The sequence below is a fragment of the Pan paniscus genome, chromosome 9 (assembly GCF_029289425.2).
Source record: "Pan paniscus chromosome 9, NHGRI_mPanPan1-v2.0_pri, whole genome shotgun sequence".
Taxonomy (NCBI): Eukaryota; Metazoa; Chordata; class Mammalia; order Primates; family Hominidae; genus Pan; species Pan paniscus.
Genome location: NC_073258.2, coordinates 68,488,033 through 68,513,529, shown reverse-complemented (window position 1 = coordinate 68,513,529; position 25,497 = coordinate 68,488,033). Strand labels below are relative to the sequence as shown.

The 25,497-nt window shown below is 60.0% G+C and overlaps 1 protein-coding gene across 1 annotated transcript; it reads right to left on the bottom strand.

The window, feature by feature from the left end:
- Positions 1-180: 180 nt before the first annotated feature.
- On the bottom strand, positions 181-20,385 carry GRK2 (G protein-coupled receptor kinase 2). The gene is made up of 21 exons (XM_008954150.5): positions 20,033-20,385; positions 9,399-9,475; positions 7,468-7,541; positions 7,222-7,323; positions 7,041-7,115; positions 6,841-6,902; positions 5,958-6,009; positions 5,557-5,648; positions 5,183-5,282; positions 5,013-5,091; positions 4,789-4,919; positions 4,379-4,473; positions 4,202-4,309; positions 3,926-3,992; positions 3,516-3,616; positions 2,967-3,033; positions 2,791-2,886; positions 2,367-2,529; positions 1,754-1,890; positions 1,549-1,662; positions 181-1,451 (listed from the first exon to the last, which is right to left on the bottom strand). The coding sequence occupies exons 1-21, from the start codon at positions 20,143-20,145 to the stop codon at positions 1,287-1,289; spliced, it is 2,070 nt and encodes a 689-aa protein (XP_008952398.2). The 5' UTR covers positions 20,146-20,385; the 3' UTR covers positions 181-1,286.
- Between the last annotated feature and the right edge of the window lie 5,112 nt (positions 20,386-25,497).

The window sequence follows — 25,497 nt, the reverse complement described above, 5'->3', positions numbered from 1 at the left end:
AGAGGAAGTGGGACCCACTGCCTCACCCCACCTGGAAGATGGCCTGGGCCCGAGCAGACCACCTTGGAAGCCATGGCGGTGGAGGAGACCTGGTACCACCGAGACCCTCCCCATCAGGCCCCAGCCCAGCAGAAGCTGAAAAGGGGTCACCAGGTACAAAAAGAGTATGAGACAGCCGAATCAGGCACCATTTTTTATAAAAACGCATAGTCTCATTTTTCACTCTTTAAAATCACATTCAAAAATCGGCAAAGAAATGCCCCAGGGAATGAGTAGACGGGAGGGGAGGGTGCGCCAACACAGCCCCAGGGGGGAGAAGGCGCGACACCACACAGGCAGCGCGACTGGCACGAGGGGGCATGCGGTGGGCGAGGCGGCGGCACTGACAGGACGTGGGCTGTGGGGCTGGCCAGCCTGGGCGGGGGTACACTGATGGGCCAGGATGGGGGGCACACTGATAGGCCCCAGCCAGCCTCCTTGCTGTGCTGCCCGCCCACCTGGCCGGCCCCGTCCTGGGCAGATGGGGTCGCACCCAGCCCAGCATCGGCGAGACCTCAGGCCAGGCGAGGTCAGTATGGCCCAACCTGCAGGTGCCTTGCTGTGGTCCCTGAGCCCGGGTGCTGGGGGTTGGGGCAAGAGGGGACTGCAGGGAGGGTAGCAGCACCTGCTGCCAATGCCACTCTCTCAGCCAAGCCCCGCAGTGTCAGGGAAGTGGGAGTGGAAGCAGCCAGTGACACAGAGGCTTTTCCTGAATAAGGGCACAGGAGCCCGAGTCACTGTGGGAGGCCTTGAGGGCCAGGGAGACAACAGGCCCCTCCTCTCGCCAACACTGTGGGGCAGGACAGTGCAGGGCCTGCCCCTCTGCAGCAGGAGGGGGTGCAGTGGGAAAATTCAAGTCGGATCCCTGTGCTGTGCCTGCCCCTGGTGAGGGAGGATGGGCCACCCAGCAGTGCCCATGGGCACAGAGTGCAGCCCACAGAGCCCAGGGTGGCACAGCTTGGTGTGGCATCATCCCTCAGGGAAGGGGCGGGAGGGCTGTGCTCTTCCCCCACAGGAAGACACTGGGAGCGGGCAGCCCCTGGAGTCAGGACAGAGGGCGCCGGGCAGCGGCTGGGTTGGTGCAGCAGGAGCCGAGGCAAGCGGGCCCCTCCCGGGGGAGCTGGGCCAGGCTGGGGCCACAGGAAATCACAATAATTACAAAATAAAACCTTTTCCGCTTGGCGGGAAAACAAATAATAAAAATTCGACAAAATAAATTAGAGGTTTATAAAAGGCGGGTGGGCGGGTCAGAGGCCGTTGGCACTGCCGCGCTGGACCAGCGGCACCTTGCTCAGCTCCACCACGGGCGAGCGCGGCTTGTTCTTCATCTTGGGCACCCGCTGCACCAGCTGCTGGGCCTCACGGTAGGCGTCACGCAGCTCCTTCTTCCACTGCACCAGCTCAGGGTCGCTCTGCACATGCCAAGCCCAGCTCTGTCAGCTGGGGCTCTCCCCAGCCTGCCTGGCCTGGCCCCTCGGCCCTCCCATCCCTGGCTCAGCCCCCACTCACATCGCACTGCAAAATGAACTGTTTCCCACCGCGGATCTTGAGGAGCAGGCACTTGCGCTCCTTGATCTGCGTCTCCTCCACCGACTGGATCTCCTCCATGGTCAGCAGGCTCTGCTGCAGGGCCAGGGATGGGTGGTGCAGGTAAGAGCTGGGCCGGCCAGCCACCCGGAAGCCCGGCTCCCGGACCCCCGCACAGGCTCCTTACCGGGGCCTCGCCCTCGCCCCGCCACTCGAGGCGGTTGGGGAACAGGTAGAAGTACCGCCGCTGCCACTGGGTCAGGAAGGGGTTGCCCATCTTGGACATGTAGCCATGCATGATGCAGTCCTTGCCCAGGGCGTAGTCTGAGGCGAGAGACAGAGGAGACTCAGCCGGCCCCACCTGGGTTTCTTTTTTGTTGTTTTGAGACAGGGTCTCCACTCTGTTGCCCAGGCTGGAGGGCTGTGGCACAATCTTGGCTCACTGCAACCTCCACCTCCCAGGTTCAAACGATCCTCCCGCCTCAGCCTCCCGGGTAGCTGGGAGTACAGGCGCGTGCCACCATGCCCGGCTAATTTTTTTGGTATTTTTTGGTAGAGACAGGGTTTCACCATGTTGGCCAGGCTGGTCTCAAACTCCTGACCTCAAGTGATCTGCGCTCCTTGGCCTCCCAAAGTGCTGGGATTACAGGCGTGAGCCACCATGCCCGGCCCCAGCCTGAGTTTGAATCCCAGAGCCGCCACTTTCTGGCTGTGATCCAGGGTGAGTTCCTTAAACCCGAGCCAGCTGCTCACTTCTAAGCAGGCAGGGGCCTGGTGCCGCAGCAGCCGGCGACCCTCACCTTCCTCATGGCCCAGCTGCTTGTTCTTGGCTTTCTTGCGAGCCTCCAGCCGGTCTGTCTCAGCGTTGATGGTGTCGAAGACAGTCTCTGCCACCTCCTGCTGCCACCGCTCCGAGATGGTGAGGGGGAAGTTGCGGTAGAGCTCCTGATCACTGTCCAGTAACTTTACCAGGTGGATGGGGCAGGGGCACATGGGTGGACAGAGATGCCGGAATACCATCAGCTACAGGCTGCCCAGACCCAGGGCCCCGGGTAGGGATGGTCAGTGCAACTGCCACCCCCCAGGGAAGTTGGCCAAGGAGGAACTGAGGCCTACAAGCTGGCAGGGCTGGCACAGGGTCTCACAGGTGATAAGAAGGGAGAGGGATCCTTCCCCAGGCCAGGATCACAGCCCAGGTACAAGAGGCCAGGCAAGGCCCAGTACCTTGATTCCTTTTGTGTCCTCCTCATCGAAGGAGCCAATGTCGAAGGCGTCGGCCGCGTTCACCTCCCCTCGTGGGGGGATCAGCGGGGGAGGGTACTGCAGCAGAACAGGGGTCATGGGCATTAGCTCGGGGGTGGGGCTGCAGAGCACCCCCAGTCCCTGCCACAGACTGTTACCTTCTGCAAGAAGACCATCTGCCAGTCCAGGGAGCGGAAAAAGGGGCTCTCTTTCACCTCCTGAGCCCTGTGGGGAGAGGCCAGTCATCTGGGCTCAGCCCCACCCTGAGTCCCGGGCTTAACTCCTGATTGAGCCACTTTCTGGCTCTGTGAACTTGGGCAAGTTCCTTAAGCCTGAGCTGTTTCCTCATCTCTCAAATGGGAGAACAGAAGTTCCTACATCGTAGAGTTGTGGGTTTTAACACTGGTAAATTTTGCAACCCTATGCCCAGTGCTTAATAAATGTTTGATAAACATAAAAAGCTGCTATCATCATCATCTGTGACAAGGGCCCCTCTGGAAGCCAGTTACTAGCTGGTTCCAGCAGCTCCAACTCCCAGGGCAGCCCCTCCACTCTGAGAACATTGGACAGGGCTGGCCATGCCCCAACTTATGAGCTCCTCCAAGGAGGCTGGGACCTTGGAGGGGGTTCCAGGTGACGGGACACAGCCCTTGTCCTCACGGGGGCACAGCCAGCAGCATGCCCAAGGCGCCAGGGTACTTACTCACCCTCGGCCCAGGCAGCCCAATCTCCGGTTGACATCCCTCTGCAGCAACCCCTCCAGCAGGGAGCGTAGTTCAGGGGAGAAGGAGTCGGGCAGCTCCACGGCCTTTAGAGAGGAGTGGGACATTAGCAGGGGCTTAGGAAGAGCCCTTGACCCCATCCCAGCTCAGGGGAGAGAGGGGTCCAGGCCCCCGCAGAGGGACAGATGGGGCACAGCATCCTAGCTCGCCCAGCAGTCATGCTCCAACAGCACGGGGAGGGCAAGAGCCTATGGGGCAGGAGGTCTATCTCAGAGGCCAGAGTAGGGGTCAGTGGCCAAGATCTCTGCTGGCTGGTGGGAAGCAAGAGTCATGCCCTGGCACCCACAGGAGCTCCCCCCAGCCCCCTGCAGCCCTGCACTGAGACCTGCACCCACCATCGTCAGCGTCATGCGGTCGATCTCATGCTTGTCTTTGGTCTTGTGCTGCCGGAAGGGGCTGTGCCTGGGCAAGAAAGGCCAAAAACCAATGTCAAAGGACAGGAACGGGGAAAGGGAGGCAGGCAGCATGGATGAGCTGTGGCCAAAGTCAGGGACGGTGCCACCCCTACCACCAAGGCAGCTATGGGCTCCCCTCCTTTGGCATCCCACCTGGATTGGGGAGGAACTTCTCTTAGCCCCAACCCACCTGCCCACCTGGGACGGGCCACTCACCCCCGCAGCAACTTGAAGAGCATGCACCCCAGAGAGAACCAGTCGGCACTGCTGTCGTAGGCCACGCCCTTCTGCAGGACCTCCGGAGCCATGTACCCGTGGGTGCCCCTGTAGGAGCAAGGGGGCCATAAGCGGGAGTGGCAAGGGGTGGGGAGGGAGAGGGTGGGGGGCACTCACACGCTGGCATGGGGCTTCTTCTTGGAGAAGTCACAGGCCAGGCCCAGGTCCGAGATCCGCACGTGGCCATGCTCGTCCAGAAGGATGTTGGCTGGCTGTGAAGGAAGCCCAGTGAGCTGCCTGGGGCAGCTCAGGATGGGGCCCAGCCAGGCAAGATGCCAGCTGGGTCACTGCTTCACTGGAGAGGACGATGGGTACCCAAAGAAAGGGCAAAGGTGGGGTCCTCTCTCCTGTCCCCAGCTACAACCTGGACCCAGAGTGGCTTGGTGGGAAGGGCAGGGGCGGAGATGGGAAGATACGGGGCGGCCATGTCCCAGGAGCCCCACTCCTCTGGGTCTGGTGGCCAGGATGTCGAGAGGAAGGAGAGGACAGCCACGGAGGTCCAGCCTGGGGACAGCAGGGGCGCTCACCTTCAGGTCCCGGTAGACCACGAAGCGGTTGTGCATGTGCTCCAGGCCCAGGATGATCTCGGCCGCATAGAAGCGCATGTCAGCCTCTGAGAAGACCCCGTGCTGGGAGAGGTGGTAGTGCAGGTCCCCACCTGAGGGAGGCAGTCCCACAGGCAGCACTCAGTGTCTTGCCCCAGCCTCCCGTGCCTGGGCCCAGCCCACCCTAGGGCCCGGCCAGCACTCACCGTTCATGAGGTCCAGGATGAAGCTGAGCTTGTCTGGCGTGTGGAACGCGTATGACATGCAGACAATGAATGGGCAGTCCTAGGAGGGGAGAGGAAGGGAGGGGGCGGGCAGTTAGCAGGGGCGCCCAGGGTTCCAGAGCCTCAGCGGCAGCCCGGCCCACCCAGCTCACCCCAGTGCTGACGAGTGAGAGCATGATGCGCTCGTTCAGGGCCAGGGTCTCCCCCTGCTTCATCTTGATGCGCTTTTTGTCCAGGCACTTCATGGCGTACCTGCGGGGCAGAGGTCGGCGGTCAACACCCACCCTCAGAGCAGGGGCCCAGGGCTGCCTCAGGGGGCGCTTGAGGGAAAGACTAGACCCAGGACCAGCGTGTGACACAAATCAGAGACAGGGAGGGCTGGGGCCAGAGGAGCCTGCGGGGGTAACAGCACGGCAAGACAGGAGTGCATGGAGCAGCAGGTGGCCCTGTGTGGAACCCGGCCTGTCAGGGTCCCCCAGGAGCCCGGCTCCCCCAGGCATCCCACCGCGCCGAGCAGGGTGCTCACATCTTGCCTGTGTCGGCCTTCCGGCACCCATAGACCTCGCCAAAGCCCCCGCGCCCAATGATGCGATGCACGCTGAAGTCATTCATGGTCAGCTGAGGGGCAGCGACAGCTGCGGTCACCACAGGCTGCCTCTGCCCAGCCCTGGGGCAGAGGCACCTGGGCAGCAGGGGCTGGCCCCATGCCAGGGTCCCCATACCCATGTCCTGGCCATCCTTGCCACATATTTACCTGCTCCGGCCTCCCCATGCTGGGATCCCGGCCCTGACCCCCATAGCCACGGCCCTGGGGGCTAAAGGACAGACATCCCCTGACCTCCCCCTCCCAGCCAAGCCACAGGCCCAGCTCCCGGGAGAGGAGCAGCAGGGTGCATGGCTTTCCATGCCCCACCCAAGCCCACTCACGTGGATGTTGAGCTCCACATTCTTCCACTGGCAAAACCGTGTGAACTTATCACTGGAAAAGAAGAATCAGGGCTCAGGGGCCACTCAGAATGTGGGAAGGATGATGCTGTCGTGAGCCTCCCCACCCAGCTGCCACTCCCTGGGGTCCCGTGAGGGTAGGTGTGGAAACATCACGAGCGTTAATGTCCTCTTCCAGGAAGGATATGTTGAGGGCCTGCCCGCCCACAGCACCAGTCAGGGCTGCTTGGGTGCCCAGCATGGCCCTCGGCCACCTGGCCGTGGCTTCCTGCTGGAATCAGATCCGCACAGAAAGGAGGTCTTCCAGTCTAACCCAGACTTCCTGCTACCATATCCTTGACAAGTACGTCTCCTGTCCCTGCTTGCATACCTCCAGTGACACAGAGCTCACTCCATGGCTGGGCAGCAGTGACCCTAAAACAGCTGCTCCCTAAAGCTGGCTGAAATCTACCTACAATTCCCACCCACCACGCCAACTCTGGCTGTGAGGGTCACGGGGGCCGTGTGCTCTACTGGGCCCACCCCTACCAGGACTCTGATGCTTCTCAGTCCAGGTGGGCCAGCAAGGTGCTATACAGCCCACGGGAGAGAAAGAGGCACAGGTGGCGCAGCTCTCCTAGCTCCCTGGAGCTAGGAGACTGCCTGGGATGGGCTTTGAGCTGCCTGGTGCTGAGGAGGGCAGGGTGGGAGATGACCTGCAGCCTGTCTGACTTCTCAGGAGTCCTTGCAAGGGGGCCGCTGACGGGCCAGCCACCTGCCTGCTCAGGGCCTAATGAAGGCTGGCTTCTGCCCTCCACGCCAGCCATACCCCTTCTGAGAGTGGCCCCTCCCTCCCCCTTCCTCTCCCACACTTCCCTGCTCTCACCTCTCGATGAATTTCTGGAACACGTCCCCTCGGAGGTTTTGACAAATCTCTTCGATGTATGGCTAAGGGAGGAAGCTGGAAGTTGGTGACTGAGCCCCAAGAGACCGTGGCTGCCCAGGCCCCGCCCCTGGCTGACCAGGCTTGTTGACCAGGGGCTGTCCAAGGTGACCTCGCCTGGGGAGGGACCGGGAGGCACACACCTGGAAGAGATCCGGAGGCACCTGCTTCTTCCCCAGGTGGCCTTGGACATGCTCAGTGGCACTCTTCGAGAAGGGCTGGGGAAGACAGAGGTGGCCATGAATTCTCAGCAGGGTCCTCTCTTCCCCTCCCAATCTGCAGGTGACTCTGGGCCAGCACACAGGGCCAGCTGAGGACACTCACATGCGAGCAGGCCAGCAGCTCCTTCATGATGTATGAGTCGAAGATCTCCCGGCTGCGGGCCACACGCTCCTCCTCCGTCTCCAGCTTCTCGTACTTCTTGATCTGGAGGACAGGATTCCTGCAGGTCATCTAGAGCCCAGCAGGGAATGGGGATGCCCACACCAGGCAGCTTGTGGGTTCCACAAAGCCGCCCCAACCTCCTCCCCTTTCTCCAGGCAGAGCAGGGCTTGGGCCTCTGGGTCTCACCTCCTCATAGAATTCCACTAAGGGCCTGGCCTCCTCCAGGTGGTTCAGGCAGAAGTCTCGGAAGAGCAGGTACCCTGAAGGCAACAGTGTAAGGTCACAGAGCCATGCCTCTCTCAGAGGCCTTCCCATCATTGCGGATGGTGTGGGTTGGGCTCCCTGGGCAGAACTAGCTATGGAGGTGGCAAAGGTGGTCTCGGCCCCAGGCAAGGGGTGGGCCAGGCAGCTGCTAAGGCTGCTGCCAACTTGAAGATTCCTGGATTCTGGGTTGGGGCCCCTATGTTTCTACCCTCTTCCTGAAATCTGTTTCCCCAGGTGGTAGCTGGACGGCGATGGGCACCAGGGTGAGGCAGAGGAGCGGGGTTGGCTCTGGCATCAGGGAGCCCTGGCTTAGCACCTGGGCCCCCACTCACTGCAGCCCAGGGCCCTGCGCCTGCTCTGTGAGGCCGATACCCCCCACCGGGGCGGGCTGTGCAGGTGCAACACGATTCAGTCTGGGGGCCCTGGGATGCTGTGGCCACCAGGGCCAGGTCAGGCTGCAGCATGGGGGAAAGGTTAGCAGGGGGCTCTGAGGCCACACCACTCCTCTGGACCCTGCCCCACTCCAGTGTCTGGCTGATTTGCACAGCAGCCTGAGAAACAGGCAGGGAGGGTGGGTCCAGTTGGGGAAACTAGGGCTCAGGGAGCTGGTCAGACACACTGTCTGTGGCAGAGGCTCAAGTGGAACTCAGGGCTACTCCACCAAATGGCAGGTCCCTTGGAAAGAGGTTGGGGCTGGGGCCTCAGGGCAGGGGGCATGGAACGGGTGTAAGCCACAGGGAACTGGAGAGGTAAGGTGGGCTGTGGGAGGGGCTCTCAGGGGACCCCAGATAGGGTGTCCTCATGCCGGAGTAAGGGGTCTGGACCCTGGACCCCGGCCCCCGGCCCCCGAGCACTACCAGGGGACAGAGGCCCTCGTCAGGCCTCCAGTCTGACACGGGTAACCAGGATCGAGCTGGGTGGCCTCTCATGCCTTCGGGGGCACTGCCTGGGCACCTGGGTCAGAGCTGCGGCCATCATTTCAGTCCTCACTGCCTGGCCTTTAGTGCAGGGCCTTTGAGGAATGGGGGCCAGGCTTCACAGTGGGCACAGTGCTCCCATCTGACTCTGACAGGCCTGCACAGTCGGACTCATGAGTCCCATCTCCCAGATGAGGACACCATCAGGCTCAGAGAGGTGAAGCAACTTGCCCAAGGACAAAAGGCACAGGCCTGGGACCCAAACTTTGTGCTTCTTGACACACCGACTCCCCCAGGCTGACCCCCAATGCCTGATCCCATCAGGCCAGGATACCCCCTGTCCAGAGCTGAGCTCCTGTTCTCAGGAAGGCCAAATCAGAGCCATGTGAGGCTGGAGCCTGCTTCCCGAGACCTGCCCCAAGCCTGCCCTCTGGGCCAGGTCCACAGGGTGGGTCGCATGAAACTTCTGACAGCAGGCATCAGACACCAGCTGGAGGAGGAATGGAGGGCCAACACCAGGCAGGTTGCTTACAAAGAGGGCCCATGGGGTGGGGCGGGGCCAACCACAGCTCGGCAGGCGCCACAGGAAGGGCCCCGCCTCTTCCTGTCAGTTCTACCAACGGCCCAGAGCAGCTGCGGCCGCGCCAAGGGGAAGCTGCAACTCTCAAAAACAAAAACCCCAAAGGAGGAACTTCCCTGGCGGCCCTGGAAGACTCTGGGCCCCCACCCCCACCACGGGGCTCCCTGGGCCGACAGCCAGGGGCAAGGAAGCACGCAGGGTCGCAGCGACTTGGAGCAAGCCCTGGGGTCTCGCTGGCTGCTCCACCCTGAGTGGATGGGAGGCCAAATCTCTGGAGAGTGGGGAGCACAGCTGGGCTGGCTGGGGTAGGGGCAAGAAGTCAAGCCCGGTGGCGGCAGAGCCACTGCCATACTCACCCAGCTTCTGGGAAAAGATCTTCTCAAAGGTCACTTCGCCCCGGTCCTCCAGGTACTTCTGCATGACACTGCGGATGCTGTGGGACAGGGGGGCGCAGTAAGCAGAAGCCCCCATAGCTCGTGGGGGCTGCAGGCCCAGAAACACGAGCTGAGGGCACTGTGGTGGTGTTGCCACTCCCTCCAGGAAGGAGGCCAGCCCGTCAGGCCTACTCACTTATCCCAGCCACAGGTCAGACCAGAAGGCTTCAAGGAAGCCTTTGCCTGCACCGCCCCCGCCAGGCTGTGTCCTCAAAGGCCAGGGTGGCCGGCAGGTGGCCCCCTGCTCAGAGGCCCACCGCCTGTGGGGTCTCGTCCCAGTGCTGCCACCGGCTGGCTTTGGGAACTTGGCCAAGTCACAAAAGCCAAGCCTGGTTTGTGAGCGGATGAAAAGACACACATGTGGCATCTCCACGCAGCAGCACATGGCTCGGCTGTAAAAAGGAACGAGGCACCAACAGGGGCCACAATGTGGATGAGCCTTGAAAACATGAGGCTGAACGAAGCCAGTCACAAAGGGTCGCCACATATTGTGAGATTCCACTCATATGAACAGATCCACGGACACAGAACGCAGATCCGTGGCTGCCGGGGGCTGGAGAGAGGGAGAGGAGTGACTGCGGTGGGGACGGGGTTTCTTTTTGGGGTAAGGGTTGCACAACACGGTCAATGTACTAAAAAACACTACATTGTATAATAAAATGATGAATTTTATATGAACTGCATCTCAATGTTTTAAATTGTAAGAAAAGGCCATGCCTTGGTTCGTGTGTCCCTAGTACTTGGATATAAAATGTGACCCCTGCCCTGGGTTGCTTGGTATGGCCATAGGGGAGGGCCTGGCCATTGTGACCCTCAAAACCCAACCCGACATCCCCCACCCTGTTTATCTCACCCCACACTGAGTGCTGTCTGGGAGCGCCACACCAGGCTACACTCCCGGCCTCAAATACCACCTTACTGTCCCCTCCTGCCCTCTCCTGGCCCACCTCAAGCCCAGCCCTGCCGGTCTGTCCCAACAGCCAGCTGAGGCCTGCATCTGGTCCTCACTAGTCTGGGCTCCTGGGGTAACGTGTAGCTGCCATGCTGAGGGCATTGCGGGGCTGGGGGCCTGAAGGGACAACACACCTGAGCCCATGTCACGCTCACATGGCCCTGCAGGTCTATGGGGCCACCAGCAGGCCTCCCATGAAAAGACTGCAGCTGGTGGAGATTTGGATCCGCAAGTCCAGGTTCTCTGTGCTTGGCATGGCCCCTGCCTCTCTGCACCCCGGCCCTGCCTGCCCCTAGGAGCCCAGCCCAGGGCTGGTCGGACTGGCCACCCAGGCTGTGGTCATGAGGACCCGCTGCACATCTACCCCTGAGGCACTGTGTACCTCATGCCAAAGCCACCCCCTGCTCCAAACAGCCCTGCCCAGGGCATGGTTCTGAGCCTGTGATACCAGACAGCGTGTGCAGAAGCCTTGGGAAGGAGAGGAGGCCTCTGGGTCTGGAAAGCCTGTGTGGAGAAGGTGGAACTCCACTGGGTTCCTGGAGTGCAAGTGGGATCTCGGCAGCTGGCGAAGCCAGGGGGGTCGGTAGACGTGGGAACAGGCAGGGGACAGTATGTCCAGGGATGAGCAAGGGGCCAATGGGGCAGGAGAGAGGGCACACAAAGGCCATGGTGAGGGGGAGGGCAGGGCCTTGCAAATCAGGGGGCTTCACAGCCAAGGAGTGGGCAGGAGAGCAGGACTCAGGAGGCTTGGTCCAGGGCGGCGGGTGGCCCGACTCCACTGGAGGCGCCACGCGGAGGAAGCCCAGGCAGAGGCAACACTTGGGCAGGAAGAAGGGGAAGGGGGTGGGTGGGAGAAGGCTCAGGCTGTCGGGGACCGGGAGAAGGGTTATGAGGCCAGCCCCGTGAGGGCTTCCAGGCTTTGGGCCCGAGGGTCTGGAAGAATGGCAGCTTCAGCCAGAAGAGCCGTCTGCGGAGAGCAGCTCCAGACAGTGCGGACCTGGCCTGTGGACCCTGCCTGGCCTCTGACCTCGGCCTCGAGAGGGGGCTCCTATCCGCTTCCACTGGGCACTGTCCTTCCAGGAAGGGCTGCAGTGGACTCCCGGGCCTTGGCCCCTGATCTCACTTGGTTCCAGCCTTCCTCAGGAAAGGCCGAGCGAGATAGCACGAGCACAGCAGGGCTGCCATGAGCACGGTTCCAAGGCCGCGACCCCCTGGTCTGCTCCCCACCCTCAGAGGCTGGGAGGGGCCGCGGCCTCTTCCAAAGTTGTCTCCAGCAGGAAGCAGGGCACTGAAGACAAGGATGGGCCTAGGTGACCCTGAGTTCGCATCCTATGACTGCTTTGGAACAGACCCTGCCTGGATGGGAAGAGGAGGGCCCATGCCCCCCACCGGGGAGTGAGAATGCCCTCTGAGAACTGACAGGAGCTCCGAGGATGGGCCCCGCGTCCACACCAGCACACCCGCCCCTTCGGGCCACACGCCAGCTCATGTCCACCAGCCACCGTCAAGGACATGTTTCCCGGCATGTGGGACTCCCAGGGACACAGGAAACGGTGGACGGAGATTGTGGTGTTTCACACACAGCAGGGGCTTCATAAAAATCTCTTGAATTGAGAAAGACACGGTCCCTGCCCTTGGCACCTGCAGACAGGAGGCCTGGGCCCTGGGCGACCCTCGGGGCACAGGCTGTGCACTGGGAGACTGGAACGTGGAGAAAACCCCAAGGTCAGGGGCCTGCATCTCACCTGGGAGGTGGGCCAGGAAGGCGGGACTCTGGTTCTGCACCAGATTTTTGAGTTTTGGGACATTTTGGTCCACAGAAGGGGATGAAAAAAAAGCAAAAAAAAAAAAAAAAAAAAAAAAAAATCACAAAATGCCTGTCTTCCAGGACAGTGGAGGGTCAAATGGCTATGATCAGGTGCTGGTCAAGCGGAAGGTAGCGACAGGCAGATGCAGATGACAGGCAAAGCAATCCCAGCCTGTAGGGGTCACCCACCAGGAGCCGGGCATTGTCCCAGGAATGGGGGCCACCGGGCTTCAGCAGTAAGCCCCAATGAGCCCCAGACTTGCTTCTTAGGAGCCTGTAAAAATGGTGCCAGCTTGGCGGGGCGCGGTGGCTCACGCCTGTAATCCCAGCACTTTGGGAGGCCGAGGCGGGCGAATCATGAGGTCAGGAGTTTAAGACCAGCCTGACCAACATGGTGAAACCCCGTCTCTACTGAAAATACAAAAATTAGCCCGGCATGGTGGCATGCGCCTGTAGTCCCAGCTACTCAGGAGACTGAGGCAGAAGAATTGCTTGAACCCTGGAGACAGAGGTTGCAGTGAGCCAAAATCGTGCCACTGCACTCCAGCCTGGGTGACAGAGTGAGACTCTGTCTCAAAAAAAAAAAAAAAAAAAAAAGGTGCCAGTTTGGCAGAGGGAATGGCCACCTAGGAGCCAGGGAGTAGCCACTGCCACTTTTCAACTGGACACACAAAGTCTCCAAGGGGGAAGCATGCTTGGTTCCCTGCCTGCGACAGCCAGGGGAACCTGCCGGGCAGGCCCTTTCTCCTTCCCAGGGGCTCTGCTGTCGGCCCCGGCCTGGGAACAGCAGGCAGCAGGACCCGGGGCTCTGAGGCCATCTCTCCCCTCAGCAGCCACGCCTGGGCATGGCCACCACATTCTTCCCAGCCCACAGCACTCCACTTTCTTCCTTAAAAAGAAAAAAATGTTTTTTAAATAAAATAAACAACACCCCTCCCCCCAAGCAAGAAACCAAACACGAGGTCAGGCCTGAGCAGAGTCCTTGAATGGAAGGCCCCCAAAGTGGCAATTTTAGGGTTTCCTGTCTATTCCCATGGGTCTGGCCGCCAAGGGAACTGGCAGGTTGGAAGAACTTGTCACTGGGGGCAGCTCCTGCCAGGGTGGCAAGCACGGGCGAGCACAGGGGTGGGACAGCCTCCTGGGCTGGGTCACCTTGTCTCCAACACTGCTCCCTGATACTGGCAGAGTCTGGAGTGGCAGTGAGCCCAGAGCGTGTCCCTGTCCCCCACCCAGGTCAGCAACCCTGAGATCTGGGGGAACGTGGCTCCCAAGATCTACTCTGGAGCATCAGGAGAACCAAGCGGCCTCAACAGTCCCAGATGGAAGGACGCTAAGGTTCCCAACACCTTTGGGCAAGGGCCTCAGAGTTGCCTTTGCTCTGGCCGTTGGACGGGTGCCTGGGTTCCAAGTGGCCCTCACCACCTGGTCACAAACTTGAAATGTCCAGTTTCCCCACCTGTAAAATGAGGATGTCAATGAGATGCTGAATCGCCACCGTCACACTGGCCATTTACAAAGCCTGGGTGGACACGGCAGAAGGAGGGCTTCTAATATGCCAGGCTGGCCATGCTGCCCGCCGTGCCCCGCCTGCTGGGCCATGGGAGAGAGCCGCCAGAGCCCCATTTCTCAGTGCCCCACGGCTCACCGACAGTCCATGCTAGAATCACACAGTAACTGGTCTTGCTCAAGCCTCTGCTCCACATTTGCCGTGTCCTCGGAGAGGACGGGGCCTTGGAGGATGGGGCCTGTGGCCAGGGCTGAGCCAAACAGGGTGGGACTCCTCTGCTCACAGACCAGCTTCAGGCACTGCATTGCTCTACTGCGGGCCCAGTGGGTAGAGCCTGTGGCTTACCCTGCCAAAGTATCAAGGGCTCCTTGGCACAGAGGTACTTGGTGCCCACCCAGCTTTGGGAAGGAGCAGTCAGTCCCACCTTGGCACCCCTGCAGTTACGGCGGCCCGCACCAGCTCCTACTGCTCCTGGAGCAGGCTCAGCCCAAGACAGTGAGCAGCTGCAGCACTGAGCGCTGGGTGACAGGGAAGGAGTGGGTGCTGAGGGAGCACTTCCAGTCCCTTCTGGCACCTCATGGTTCAGAAGAAATGCAAAGTCCAGGCCATCCTCTGTGGCCTGGGCTCTCTTAGGTGTCTCCTGCTCGGGGTCAGAGGCTGCAGCTGTGTGGACAGGAGGGGGTGACAAGTCAGAGACAAACACACTCTTGCTGATGGCAAGGAAGCTGGCTGGGCCACGTGCTCCGAGGCCCACAATGAGTTAGTGGCAAAGAAAATGTCCAAAGGCTCCCTGAGAAACGGCCTCCCACTAGAGCACCCTCCATCCCCCCCTTGACCTCTGTGGAAGAGCTGGGTGCAGGGCTCGGAGGACCCTGACTTGTGCCCAGCCTCTGGCCTGGCTGCCCTCCCGTCCCTGACCAGGAGCTGTAGGAGACGGGCAGCCCCCTTCCCTGGAACCCAGGATGGGAGGCAGCCTTAGCTGGCAGCTGGCAGCCAGGGGCCATGCTTCCTGTGCCCCTCATGTGACAGTGATGCTAAAGCTTTGCCACACCAGGACGGTGCAAGCTGGCATGAAGGCTACAGGCCTGGCAGGTCTGGTGCGGCCACTCTGGGAACCGTCCCCTGGGAGATGAGCGAGCGTTCACCAACCAGTGCAGCAGGGCCTGTGGCTGTGGCCGAGGTGCTCCCTGTGGCATTTCCAGGAAACCAGACACCAAGGTGCCAGCAGCAGAAGGAAGTCCCCTGGGGCTTCTTAATGTTTCTCAATGACTCTCCCTGGGGCGAACAACATCCTCAGAGCTCAAGGACGGGGCCACAGATCAAATTGGAAAGACCAGCCCAAACCGGCAGGTCCAAGGTAAGCCCTGAGCAGGGGAGAGAAAAAGCCAGCTGGCCCCGCACACACAGCCAGGGTCTGCAGCAGCCTGGGCTCCGGAACATCGTGTCGGCCACAAAGCAGCTCCCTTGCGGGGATGCTCAGGAAGAGGCACTCTGGCGGCCTTGTCAAATGTCACGGCTTCTTCACAAATATGACATGAGCACCCACACCCTGCAATTTACTGCTGACATGGAGACCGTAATCTGCATTACGCTAGAATGCACCAAGAACAAACTTCCAGAATTCCATGCCCTGTGGTTTCCAGGAGGGTGTTGTCCCCCATCCCAAACACGAAATGGCTCTAGAGTCAGAAAATTGTCCCCACCTGGGAACAGAGCTGCCAACATGTTAATACCAGAAAACCCGCTTCTGCCAGCATAGACGCGTCCTTTTGCAGTAAACAGCAAAGCAGAGAAGGGATATTACTGTTTTAGAAAAAAGCTGCAGTGAAACACCTCATTTTTAGTATCTCAGTTGCAGCAGAGTAGAAATAACGTGAATATAGCTCCATCCAGCAGTGGAAACTGACCCATGGGGAGCCGGCGGGGAGTAGGGAAGGGGCCCAGGAAGAAGGGGCAGGTGTGAGGGAGGCTGTGCGTCCTCAAGGGCTACACTGTGCTTTTGGTTCCCACTGTGTGTTCCGAGGCAAGAGCATACCCTGAAAGCAACAGCCAAGCGCGTGGAGTCCAAACCCACCAGCCTGAGCACTCAGTCCCTCTGCCAAGCCCACCTGGGTGCAACCTAGGCACGGGGAGGAAACACTGGCTGCGGAGCGCTCCTGTACCTGACGTCACCGGGAACTTACTACTAGGAATTGATTGTGCATTAATAGGACACCTCATTCTGGGTTAACAGCCCAGGTTCCCCTGCACAGATTCCAACCTGCATTGCTCACACTCCCTTCAAATCCATTTACCCAGGTAACGGCAGGCGGGCGACTTAATGGCAAATAAGTGAAACGCATGCTCTGAAAAGGAAAACAGACGGGAAAGACATCCCAGAGACCCATTCCTGGGGAACGGCGGTGCTTCAAAGGCCCAGAGGGAGTGACTGCAGGAAAGATCATCTTGTTTTCAGGGAAAGGAGTTGGGAGAACGCTGCCACTGAAGTGGAAAGTTCTGGGTAAGGGACAAAGGCTGGAAGCAGCAGGGTTTCAGCTGGTGCTGCAGGAGTGAAGGAAGGAGGGAGGGAGAGAGCTTCCCGCTGCACCCCTTCCCCCACAAATCGAGGGCAGGAAGTTCTGGCTGTGAAGAGTTAACAGGAACGAGGCAGCGGAGGAACAGGGGCAGGGTCTGGGGAGACAGGGAAGCCAGAAAGGGGCAGGAAGGAGGAAACTCTCGGTGGGGGAGGGACCAGGAAACAGCCAAGAAATCGGGAGGCTGCAAGAGGCACCCAGCTCCGACAATCTGCTGCTGGGGCTGCCACTGTCACCGGGGAGGGCAGAGGAACCTCCTGGGAGCGCCCAGGCAGGGCTCCTCAGCTAGGAGCCCAGAGATTAATTACACAAGGCCTCAGTGGTCATATTAAGCAAATGATGATAATTACAAGACTGCTGGCTGCTGGGAAAGGGAGACAGCAGTTCCTTCAGGGCAAGGCCCAGACCACAGACCCTGAGAGTGAAGGGGCAGCTGCCTCGTTTTACAGAGGTGGAAACTGAGGCAGGTCCAGTCGGGCTAAGGAACTCGTCTGGGTCCCATGTGAGCTGGTGGTAGAGGGAGAAGCCAGACCTCCCATCTTCCAGATACACAATGCTGCCTTACGCTACCTCCTTCTACAAGAAGGTAGGGGAAAGGGACTGTTTCCTTGGATTCTATAGGGTGACAGAAGGGGAGGCCCCTGTGCCAACTCAGTGTGGCACTGTGCCTAACCACTCCCATTCCCTAGCCTTTGGAACTCAGAGCTGTGATGCCAGCCCCAGTTCTTGGCCAAGACACATCCCCAGGCACCAGCCATGGAAGGGCTGCCAAGGTGGGCCACCTCAAGGTATGAACAATTCCCAGTGGTAACCTGTCACGGGGACTAGCCACAGCCCCTCTCCCTGACTCTGACCTTGACCTTGTGGGTATGGGGAAGACAGGCTCCTGCATCTGACGGGACCCTGGAGTGGGGCTGCCCCTCGGTGCAGTAGCTTTGCCACGGCAGCTCAGTTCTCCATCCCAGCCAACGGGAAGAGGGCTGAGCCTTGTGAACTGTGACAGCCGATGGCCCCAGACAAGGGGTGCCAGTCAGCCCACACCGCAAAATGTGGACAGAGGCGAGAACAGTGGTGTGCAGGGGTGGGTGGAGGGGATAAAGCACAGCAAAGAAACAGCACTGGCCTGTGTGGTCCAGAAACCCGAGGCCCCATTTCAGCTTTCTTCTGTGACGAGGACACGACTCCTCCCCTCCCTGAGCCTCAATAACTTCAACTGCTAAAGGGGAGAATCCTAACTGCTGGGCCTGCCTCTCACAGTTGTCAAAAGGACAAAACAGAGTAAAAAGCACTCTGCAAGTGGAAAAGTGTCAGGCAAACATGAAACATGGTCAGGATCACCACTGGGGGCGGCGTGCTCTGCCCCACTGGGTGTGCAAGGCAAGGCGTTATGCAAAGGGTGGCCTGCTCCCTAATGCCCCAGGCCTGGACCCCCACGTAGGGGTGGCCTGTAGCCCTTCCCAGGCCTTAGCGCACTGACATTCGGCGTTCGCACCTCCAGTCCATTTCACAGATGTGGGCGATTTGCGGAAGGCCATGCTGCTGATGGTGACCCAATGTGAAAACCTGGGCTCTGCCTGGCTCGGCCTCCTGCTGTCCTCCTAGAATCCTATCCAACCTTGTTTCTGCTCAGGACTGCATGGGGGTGCCACACAGTCCTGGTATTTCTTGAGCAACTACTACATGCAAGGCATGGCCTTGCCAGCTTCACAGGTTGGTTGCTGGAAGAACTGAGATGACAGATATCAAAATAGGTAAGTCAGTAATAATTCCTATCATTATTGCTATCACCGCCATCACTACCATGGATGGGAAAGGGGACAGGAAAAGAAGACCATCTCGTTTCTCAGGGTTCTGACACCTGCAGAGCCAAGGCAGCGCCCCATGAGAAGCAATGCATTCTGGGGGGAGATTACCCGAACGCAGACAGTTCCAGAAAAGGCCCCGCCTCACACGTTGCAGAACTCCATCCTGCAGGAGGGTCTCGAGGCTGCGGCCACCAAGGAGAGCCGTTTTGAGCCCTAGAGGCTGACTCCCCCGTTTCCTCCCTCGTGGGTTTGTCATTTCTGAACTCATTTCTGTACTAACCGTCACTGCTCCCTGGACAGCCCCCAGCTGACAGTCAGTCTGGTTCCTGTTTTGAGAAATCTGATTGCAAATGTCTTAGAAAAAAAAAGGCCCTAACGGCCTTTTCAAAATGCAGACCAATTTTCCTCTCCCAGGCCTGACGTTCAGTCAATCCAAACACCCAGTGAGCAGGGCATGGCACAGGGGGGCGGTGAGGGCCATGGGCATGGGGCACCCCTGCAGCGTCAGCCAGAGCTTAGACGGCTGCTTCAAAGGCTGAGGGACACCGCAGAGTCACAGCTCTTATTTCACGCCATCCACATTTCACAGATGAGAAGACCGAGGCCCAGTGAGGGAAGAGACTTACCCAGAGTCACAAGATAAGACCACGGCAGTGTGGACAGGCCCCATCCCCAGCCCGCTGGGGCACCGGGAGAAGGCTAACTCTCAGGCATGCACAAGGAGTTGCCACACAACACAAAGAATCGTGGCGGGCACGTCTGCTCCCTGGCACACGCCAGGGTAGCTGATGAAATGTAGAACCGGAAGTCTGAAGCCCTGATCTGTTGGCCAGGTGCCACCTGGGACTACCTGTGTGACTCGGGGCAGGCCACTCACCTCTGGAGCTTCAGTTTCCCCACCTGTTCCACAGGGACAAAACCACACCTGTCCTCGCCACCCCATGCGCTGCTGAGAGGCTCACACAGTGGAGAGATACTCTATCAGCCACAAAATGCTGGACAAACCGCAGCAATCGTCCACATCCTGTGTACTTTTGCACCTACATCCTGAACAGTCTAAACTTTGATACCAGGTGTGATGTCAGTTGTCTTACAGAGGCGGCAGCTAAGGTCCAGCCATTGCAGGTGTGCTGGGAGGGCCCCTGGTCAACAGCACCCACGGGGCACCATATGCAGGGCCTGCCAGAGGAGAAATGTAGGGGAGAGGGCACAGGGGATGTTTCCCCCACCTGAGCGCGGTCCGAGGGGGAGGGTGCCCGCAGCACCCTAGGTCCTGCTCACCACGCCGCCCTGAAAGCACTCTCAAGCCCAACTCCAGGACAGCGACCCCACCAGAGGGTGGGAGAAGAGTCCGGAAGACTGGCTGTCCCCCCCACCTCACACAAGTGTAGACTGGAGGAGAGACGGGTGGGGGTAGTGGAAACCCTAAAGCGAGTGCCGTGAGCAGGGACAGCAAAAGGGTGGGTGACATCGTCAGGCGAGGTAAATGGTGGCCAGCGGAGGGGAGGGGACCCCACAGGGACCAAGGGCTGCTCCGAGAAGGATGAAGGGGCGCGCCGGGCCCCCGTGAGAGAAGGCGGGAGCCAGGGGCTGACAGCGACTTCGGGGGGCCGGTGGAGCACGATAAGGAAGCAGCAGGGCGGCCAGGGGGACCCGACTGGGTCCGGGGACCGATGGGGCAGAGGAGCTCCGGAGTTGGGGCGCTCCGGGCTCAGGCGCCCAGGGTCTGGGGCTTAGGGTCTGGACCCGCAGGCGCCAAGGCCGGGCTGCTCCGGGCTGAGGGGCCGACAGGGGGTTGCGAGAGCCGGCCCCGGGGGTCCAGGTCGCGGGGTCGAGCATGGGGCCAGGGTCTCGGGGCCGCGGCCGGGGCGCCCGCGGGGTCGGGCCGGGGCCGCGGGCAGCTTCTCCTCACCTGGGCTCGGGCAGCAGGATCTTCTTGCTGGCGCGCGCGGCCGGCGTGGCCTTGCTCTTCTCCATGGCCATCAGGTAGCTCACGTCGGCCAGCACCGCCTCCAGGTCCGCCATCTTGGCGGCGGCGCTGCCTCCTCCCGCCGCCGCCGCCGCCGCCGCCGCCGCCGCCGCCGCTCCTGCTCGCTCGGCGCTCGGCCCGGCCCGGCCGCGGCTCGCTCGGCCTCGGGCGCCGACGCCTCCCGCCTGGCCCTGCTCGGCGCCCGCGGCTCCGCTCGCCGCCGCTCACAGGCGGCGCCGCCCCATGGCGCCGGCTCGAGCCCGGCCCCGGCTCGCGCTCCGCTCCCGCCGGGACTGCAGTCGGGGCGCCGCCGCCGCCGCCGCCCGCGCGCCCGCGCCCCGGAGCCGCCGCCGCCTCCGGCCCCGCCTGCCGCGCACAACGCCAGCGAGCCCGCGAGGGGCCGAGCCGGGCGGGCGACGGCGCCCCCTGGAGGCCGCGCGGAATCTGACCCCGAACCAGACCTGCGACCGCGGGCTCAGACCCTGGCCGTGACCTCGGCCCTCGATGCTGGACGGAGACCCGGGCCTGGAACACGACAGGGACCCGGCACGGAAGACGACCCGAGACCCATTCTCTGACCACAACCTCGGGTCACATCTCTGGATCCCAGGCTTCCCAGTCGGGCCGCAGCCCTGACACCAAACGTGATCACAAGGAACCTGGACGCTCACCAAGACACAGATTCAGACCTCTGAACACCATCCTGGGACTTTCATCTCAGACCCTGGCTATAACCCCGGACTCCCTGACCTTGGACGCAGTCCACGACCTGACACCAGACTCCAAACAGGACCCCAGACTCAAACCTTGGCCCACCACCTCAGACTCTAACCATGACCTCAGATCACAGCCCTGGGTCTCCAACACCATACCCAGACTGCGACACTCACCTCAGACCCCCAACAGGTCCCCAGATCCAGATTTTGGACCATGACCTCGATCCCATCCTGGTTACTGACCCCAACCTTGATTCTGACCCTAGGCTACTACCATGACCCTGAACTCTAGACTTGGGGTCAGGACTCAGACCTAGATTGGACTGTCAACTCCAGATCACTGTCCTAGACTCAACACCCAGAACTGTGGACACGGACTCAGGACTAGGACATCTAACCTGGGACCCACACTGGACCCAGAATCCTTAGTACGTCACCCAGAACCTGGGACCTGACAACTGCAGCGCAGTTACAGGCTTCCCCCATCCCCGATCCCACCCCTCCTACTCTAGAACCAATCCTGGCCGCAGAAGGCCCACTCAGGATCAAGTACCCTGCACCCAACCCCACCCCCCAACCAGCTCATAGACCCAGGTCCCTGGCCAGCACTCTTGGCAGCCCCCTTCCCTGTACCCCGTCCCATCCAGATGTTCCTTCAGGATGGTTCCACATGTAGTTACGGTAAAAACTCTCGCAGCCCGGAAGCGCACAGAGGTTTCAGTGCTGCCTGGCAGGGGAAACCCACCCTGCTGAGAGCCCACCCAGAGTGGGGAAAGCCAGGTGTCTCAAGGCAGCACTCCTATCTCAACATGCCCCTCTCTAGAGCCTCTCTTTGCTTTCAAAGTGACAGGACCCTCCTCCCAGCCCTGGGCACATAAAGCTCAAATCTCATTACCATGCTGTGGGCCAGCAACCAGCATCCTTTTGCAAAGCAAGGCCCCCATCTCTGTGCACCTCTAGGCTACCATCTTGGATCAGCCCCAACAGAACCTGGAACCAGAGCATGTCAGAGCTTGTGAGGTTCTCCTCTCAGTGGGTGGTGAGTCACTCGCCACCCATATACCCATGTCAGAGCCTCAGTTTTCTTTTCCCCAACTGCTCCTTCATTCTCTCCCCTTCTCTAATCTAATTTGTCACCATAGTCTCCTGTCTGGCCTCCTGAGAATCTCCGTGAATCTGTCTACTTCTCAGGGTCCTCATGGCCAGCCACTGCCCTGATGCAGGCCCTGACCGGGGATGCTTTTCCCAAATCTAGATCTGATGGAGTCACTGCCTGCTTGGCACCAAGAAGCAGCTCTCCAGGCCTTCTGGGGCTACTGAGAGTGAGAGACCTAGAGGGGTCTCTAGGACTCACCACACTCTGCCCAAAGCAGATTAGGTGAACAAACTCCTTAATCTGCAAGTCAAGATCTTGGAGGACTTGGACCTTGGATGCTCCAGTTTGTTTCGCTACCATCCTCTGCACCTGGAGTTTCCCCACCAACTCACCCACCCATTCTCACTTCTGTGCCTCTGCTGTTTCCTGGGCCTGGAAGCCCTTCTGTGTACCTTCCTCCCTGGACAACTCCTACTCATCCGCTAAGACTCACCTCCTCCAGGTAGTCTTCCCTGACTCCCTGACCCCAACTATGTACATCTCCAATTCTACACTTACCACCTTCTAGGCCCTGTTTTCCATTTTCAGTTGCAAGATGCATTGTTGCAAGTTTCGACAGTGGGGAGTGAAGCCTCGTTACATGTCTGCATCAATTGGAAAATGCATCCTGATGTTGGAAATGCTGATATATATATTTAAAGAGGACATACTGTCCCCCACTGTCACTGGTGCCCCTAGTTCATCCTTTGCTCCCAGTGCCCACCACAGGACCCGACTCAAAGGCATCAGTGTTTGATGAGTGAATGAATGAGTGAATGAGCTCTTGGAACACATGGGGTTTGGGGTGGAACAAGGCCAGATGCCACAACATGAAGCCTCTAACCTCCTCTCCCCACAGCCCTGTCCTGACTCCTCTGGACTGCGAGCACAGCCACATGTCAGCCAGGGTTTTCGGGAATAGCCTCTATTTAAAAAATTCTACCTGATGAACTTGTTGGACCAGAGTCTGTGTGTGGGTTCTGAAATGCCAGCCATCCTGTTCCAAGAGGTGGCCTTACCTTCCCGTCCCCACCTAAAAACTCAGTCCCTCCCACCCACAGCTCAATCCACACCCCCTGCCAGGCCTGAAGCTGGGGTCTTTTGAGGGGGGCTGGTCTCCCTTCATTGATTCCTGGGCCCAGGAAAAGTGACTTCAGGAAGCCCCAGGTTCAGAAGAGGTTGGTGTGAGCCCTAGGCCTGGGGAAGACTGGTTTTGGGGACGGTGTTGCCTCTGTTGGTCCTAGGAAGGTCGATTGCAAACTTGCCTTCACAGGCAGGCCTTCCTTCTCTCAACAAACCTTTGTCCTGTGCCTAGACTGCTCCAGGCCCTGACCAGGATGCTAGGAGTGCAAAGTGGAGTAGAGCCCCATCTCCGCCCAGCTGGCAGCCCCACAGACACATCATTACTTGGCATCGCCACTGGATGACTAATAGATGTTGCAAACTTAGCGCGGCCCACACTGAGCTCTTGCTCCCACTACCCAGCCCCTGTCCAACCTGCTCCTCTCCCGCCTCCCCATCTCAGGCGTGGATCCTCCATTTTCCCAAAATCTAGGAGCTGTCCTCGATTCCTCTCTTTCCTCACCTGGCCCCCACCCCGATGTATACCCCTGCTGTCATACAGCATCTCTGGCGTATCTGTCTCTGAAGTACACCCTTGATCCGTCCACTGTGCCCTGCTAAACCCTGGCCCGAGTCTCAATCACCTCTCGCCTGCATGCCTGCACCAGCCTCCTCTCCGCACGCGCTGCCGTTCCTGTGGGTTGAGCTTCTATAGATCTACATCAAAGCCCACCCCCAACGACTGCCCCTGCACTTAGGATAAAATCCACCCCACTTCCTGTGGCCCATGAGACCCGCACAGACTGGTGCCTGCCTATCTCTCTAACTCAGCAATTTCCATTCTTCCCCTTCCTCTTAGTCTCCAGCCTCTCTGGTCTTCCTTCTGTCACTAGAACAAGCCAAGTCCATTTCCACCTCTGGGGCTTTAACTTTACAGTTCCCTTGCCTGGACTGCCCTTCCCCACTTCCGGAGTGGCAGGCTCCTCCTCGTGCTGCCACCTTGTGGGTGGAAGAGATCCTGCTCAGAGGTCTCTCCCTTGGCATCTCTGTCCTGGTCACTGCTGCACCCCTCATCCCCAGCACAAAGTAAGGGTAAGGGCTGCAAAAAGAATCAAGACTCAGTGTTAGCCCAGTCTGGTGGGGAAGAAAACCCCTAAACACATATCTCCAATTAACCTGGCAAGAGCTATAGTTTAAGGAAGTGAGGGCACTCGGGAGAAGGTCAGGGGAGGGGTTGGGGAGGGTTGGGTAAAGTCTTGAACATGACATTGTGTGCATGAGCATGAGAGAGGTTGGAAGTGGCACGTGCCAAGGCCCGGGAGTGCGAATTTTGTCCTGCTGAGACCTCTCTTCTCCGCCTCCAGCCTGGGCTTTGCAGAGCAGGAGGGTGAGCTCGGGGCTTCCTTGACCTCAGGAGGTGTGTGCCAGATTGACCTGGGGACACTCCTCCCCAACATGGACAGCCATTCCTCTGATGTCAGGTCCCCAGACAGTGTCAGGCTCTGGCCGGGATGCTGGGAGTTGATTCATTCACCCGATTATTTGACAGTATTTGTTGAGCTCCTACTACATGCCAGGCACCTGTGCTTGGCGTTGCGGATCCAACACGGGAAGACACAGGAGGGGAGCTTAGAGGCAAACCATATGTGATAACAGCCGCTGACAAGTGTTGGGTTCTCCTTATGTGCAGGGCACTGCAGAGCCCAGCTGATCTCATTGAAAGCGGGGACATCCCTGTGAGGCACGTGACAAGTTCTAAGAGTCAGGAGCCTCTTCAGGTGAAGTCAGGGAAAACTCAGGGCGTTTTTGTCAGAGCCAGAGGATGGGAAGGAAGCAGTTGTTTTAGGGGCAGAGAAAAGAGCTTTTCAGGTATGCGGAACGGTAGATGCAAAGGCCCTGAGGGAAAAAGGGCCCTGGTTATCCGGGAGGCTCCAACATCACCAGGACGCCCGGGCCCTTCGCTCCTTTCTGCAGAGGGCAGGGACCTTGGGTGGGGGTTGTTAGCCCGCAGGCGCCAGCCCACCAACCATGGCAGGGGTTTCGAGACCCCTAGCTCCTCTCGACCCGCCTCCCAGGAGCATCGCCTCCTCCTGGAACTCTCTGGAAAGTTCACACAGTCCCCGCACTGTCCCCGGATCCAAGGTCCTCTTCCGCCTCAGAGTTTTTGCCGAGACGGGGCCCCAGCGAGCTGCCAGGCCCGGCCCCGTCCCCGAACCCCCGCCCCCCCCCTCGCCCTCGCCCTCATCCTCATCCTCATCCCGGAGCCCCGCCCGGCCCGCCAGGAGCCCTGCCCAGCGCGCATGCGCCTCGGCGCCGCCGAGCAGCTTGTTCCCAGAGCCGCTTTGCCCCTTGACGCTCCTAACCGGCTTGTGAGTGTCCGACTCACGGTCTCGTCGCTCCCACTGGGCCCACATTGTGACCGCTGGTACTTGCCATGTGTCGAGGGGTGGGGTAGGAAAGACTTGGGGTAGGATGCCAGTGCCACCTTCTAGGAA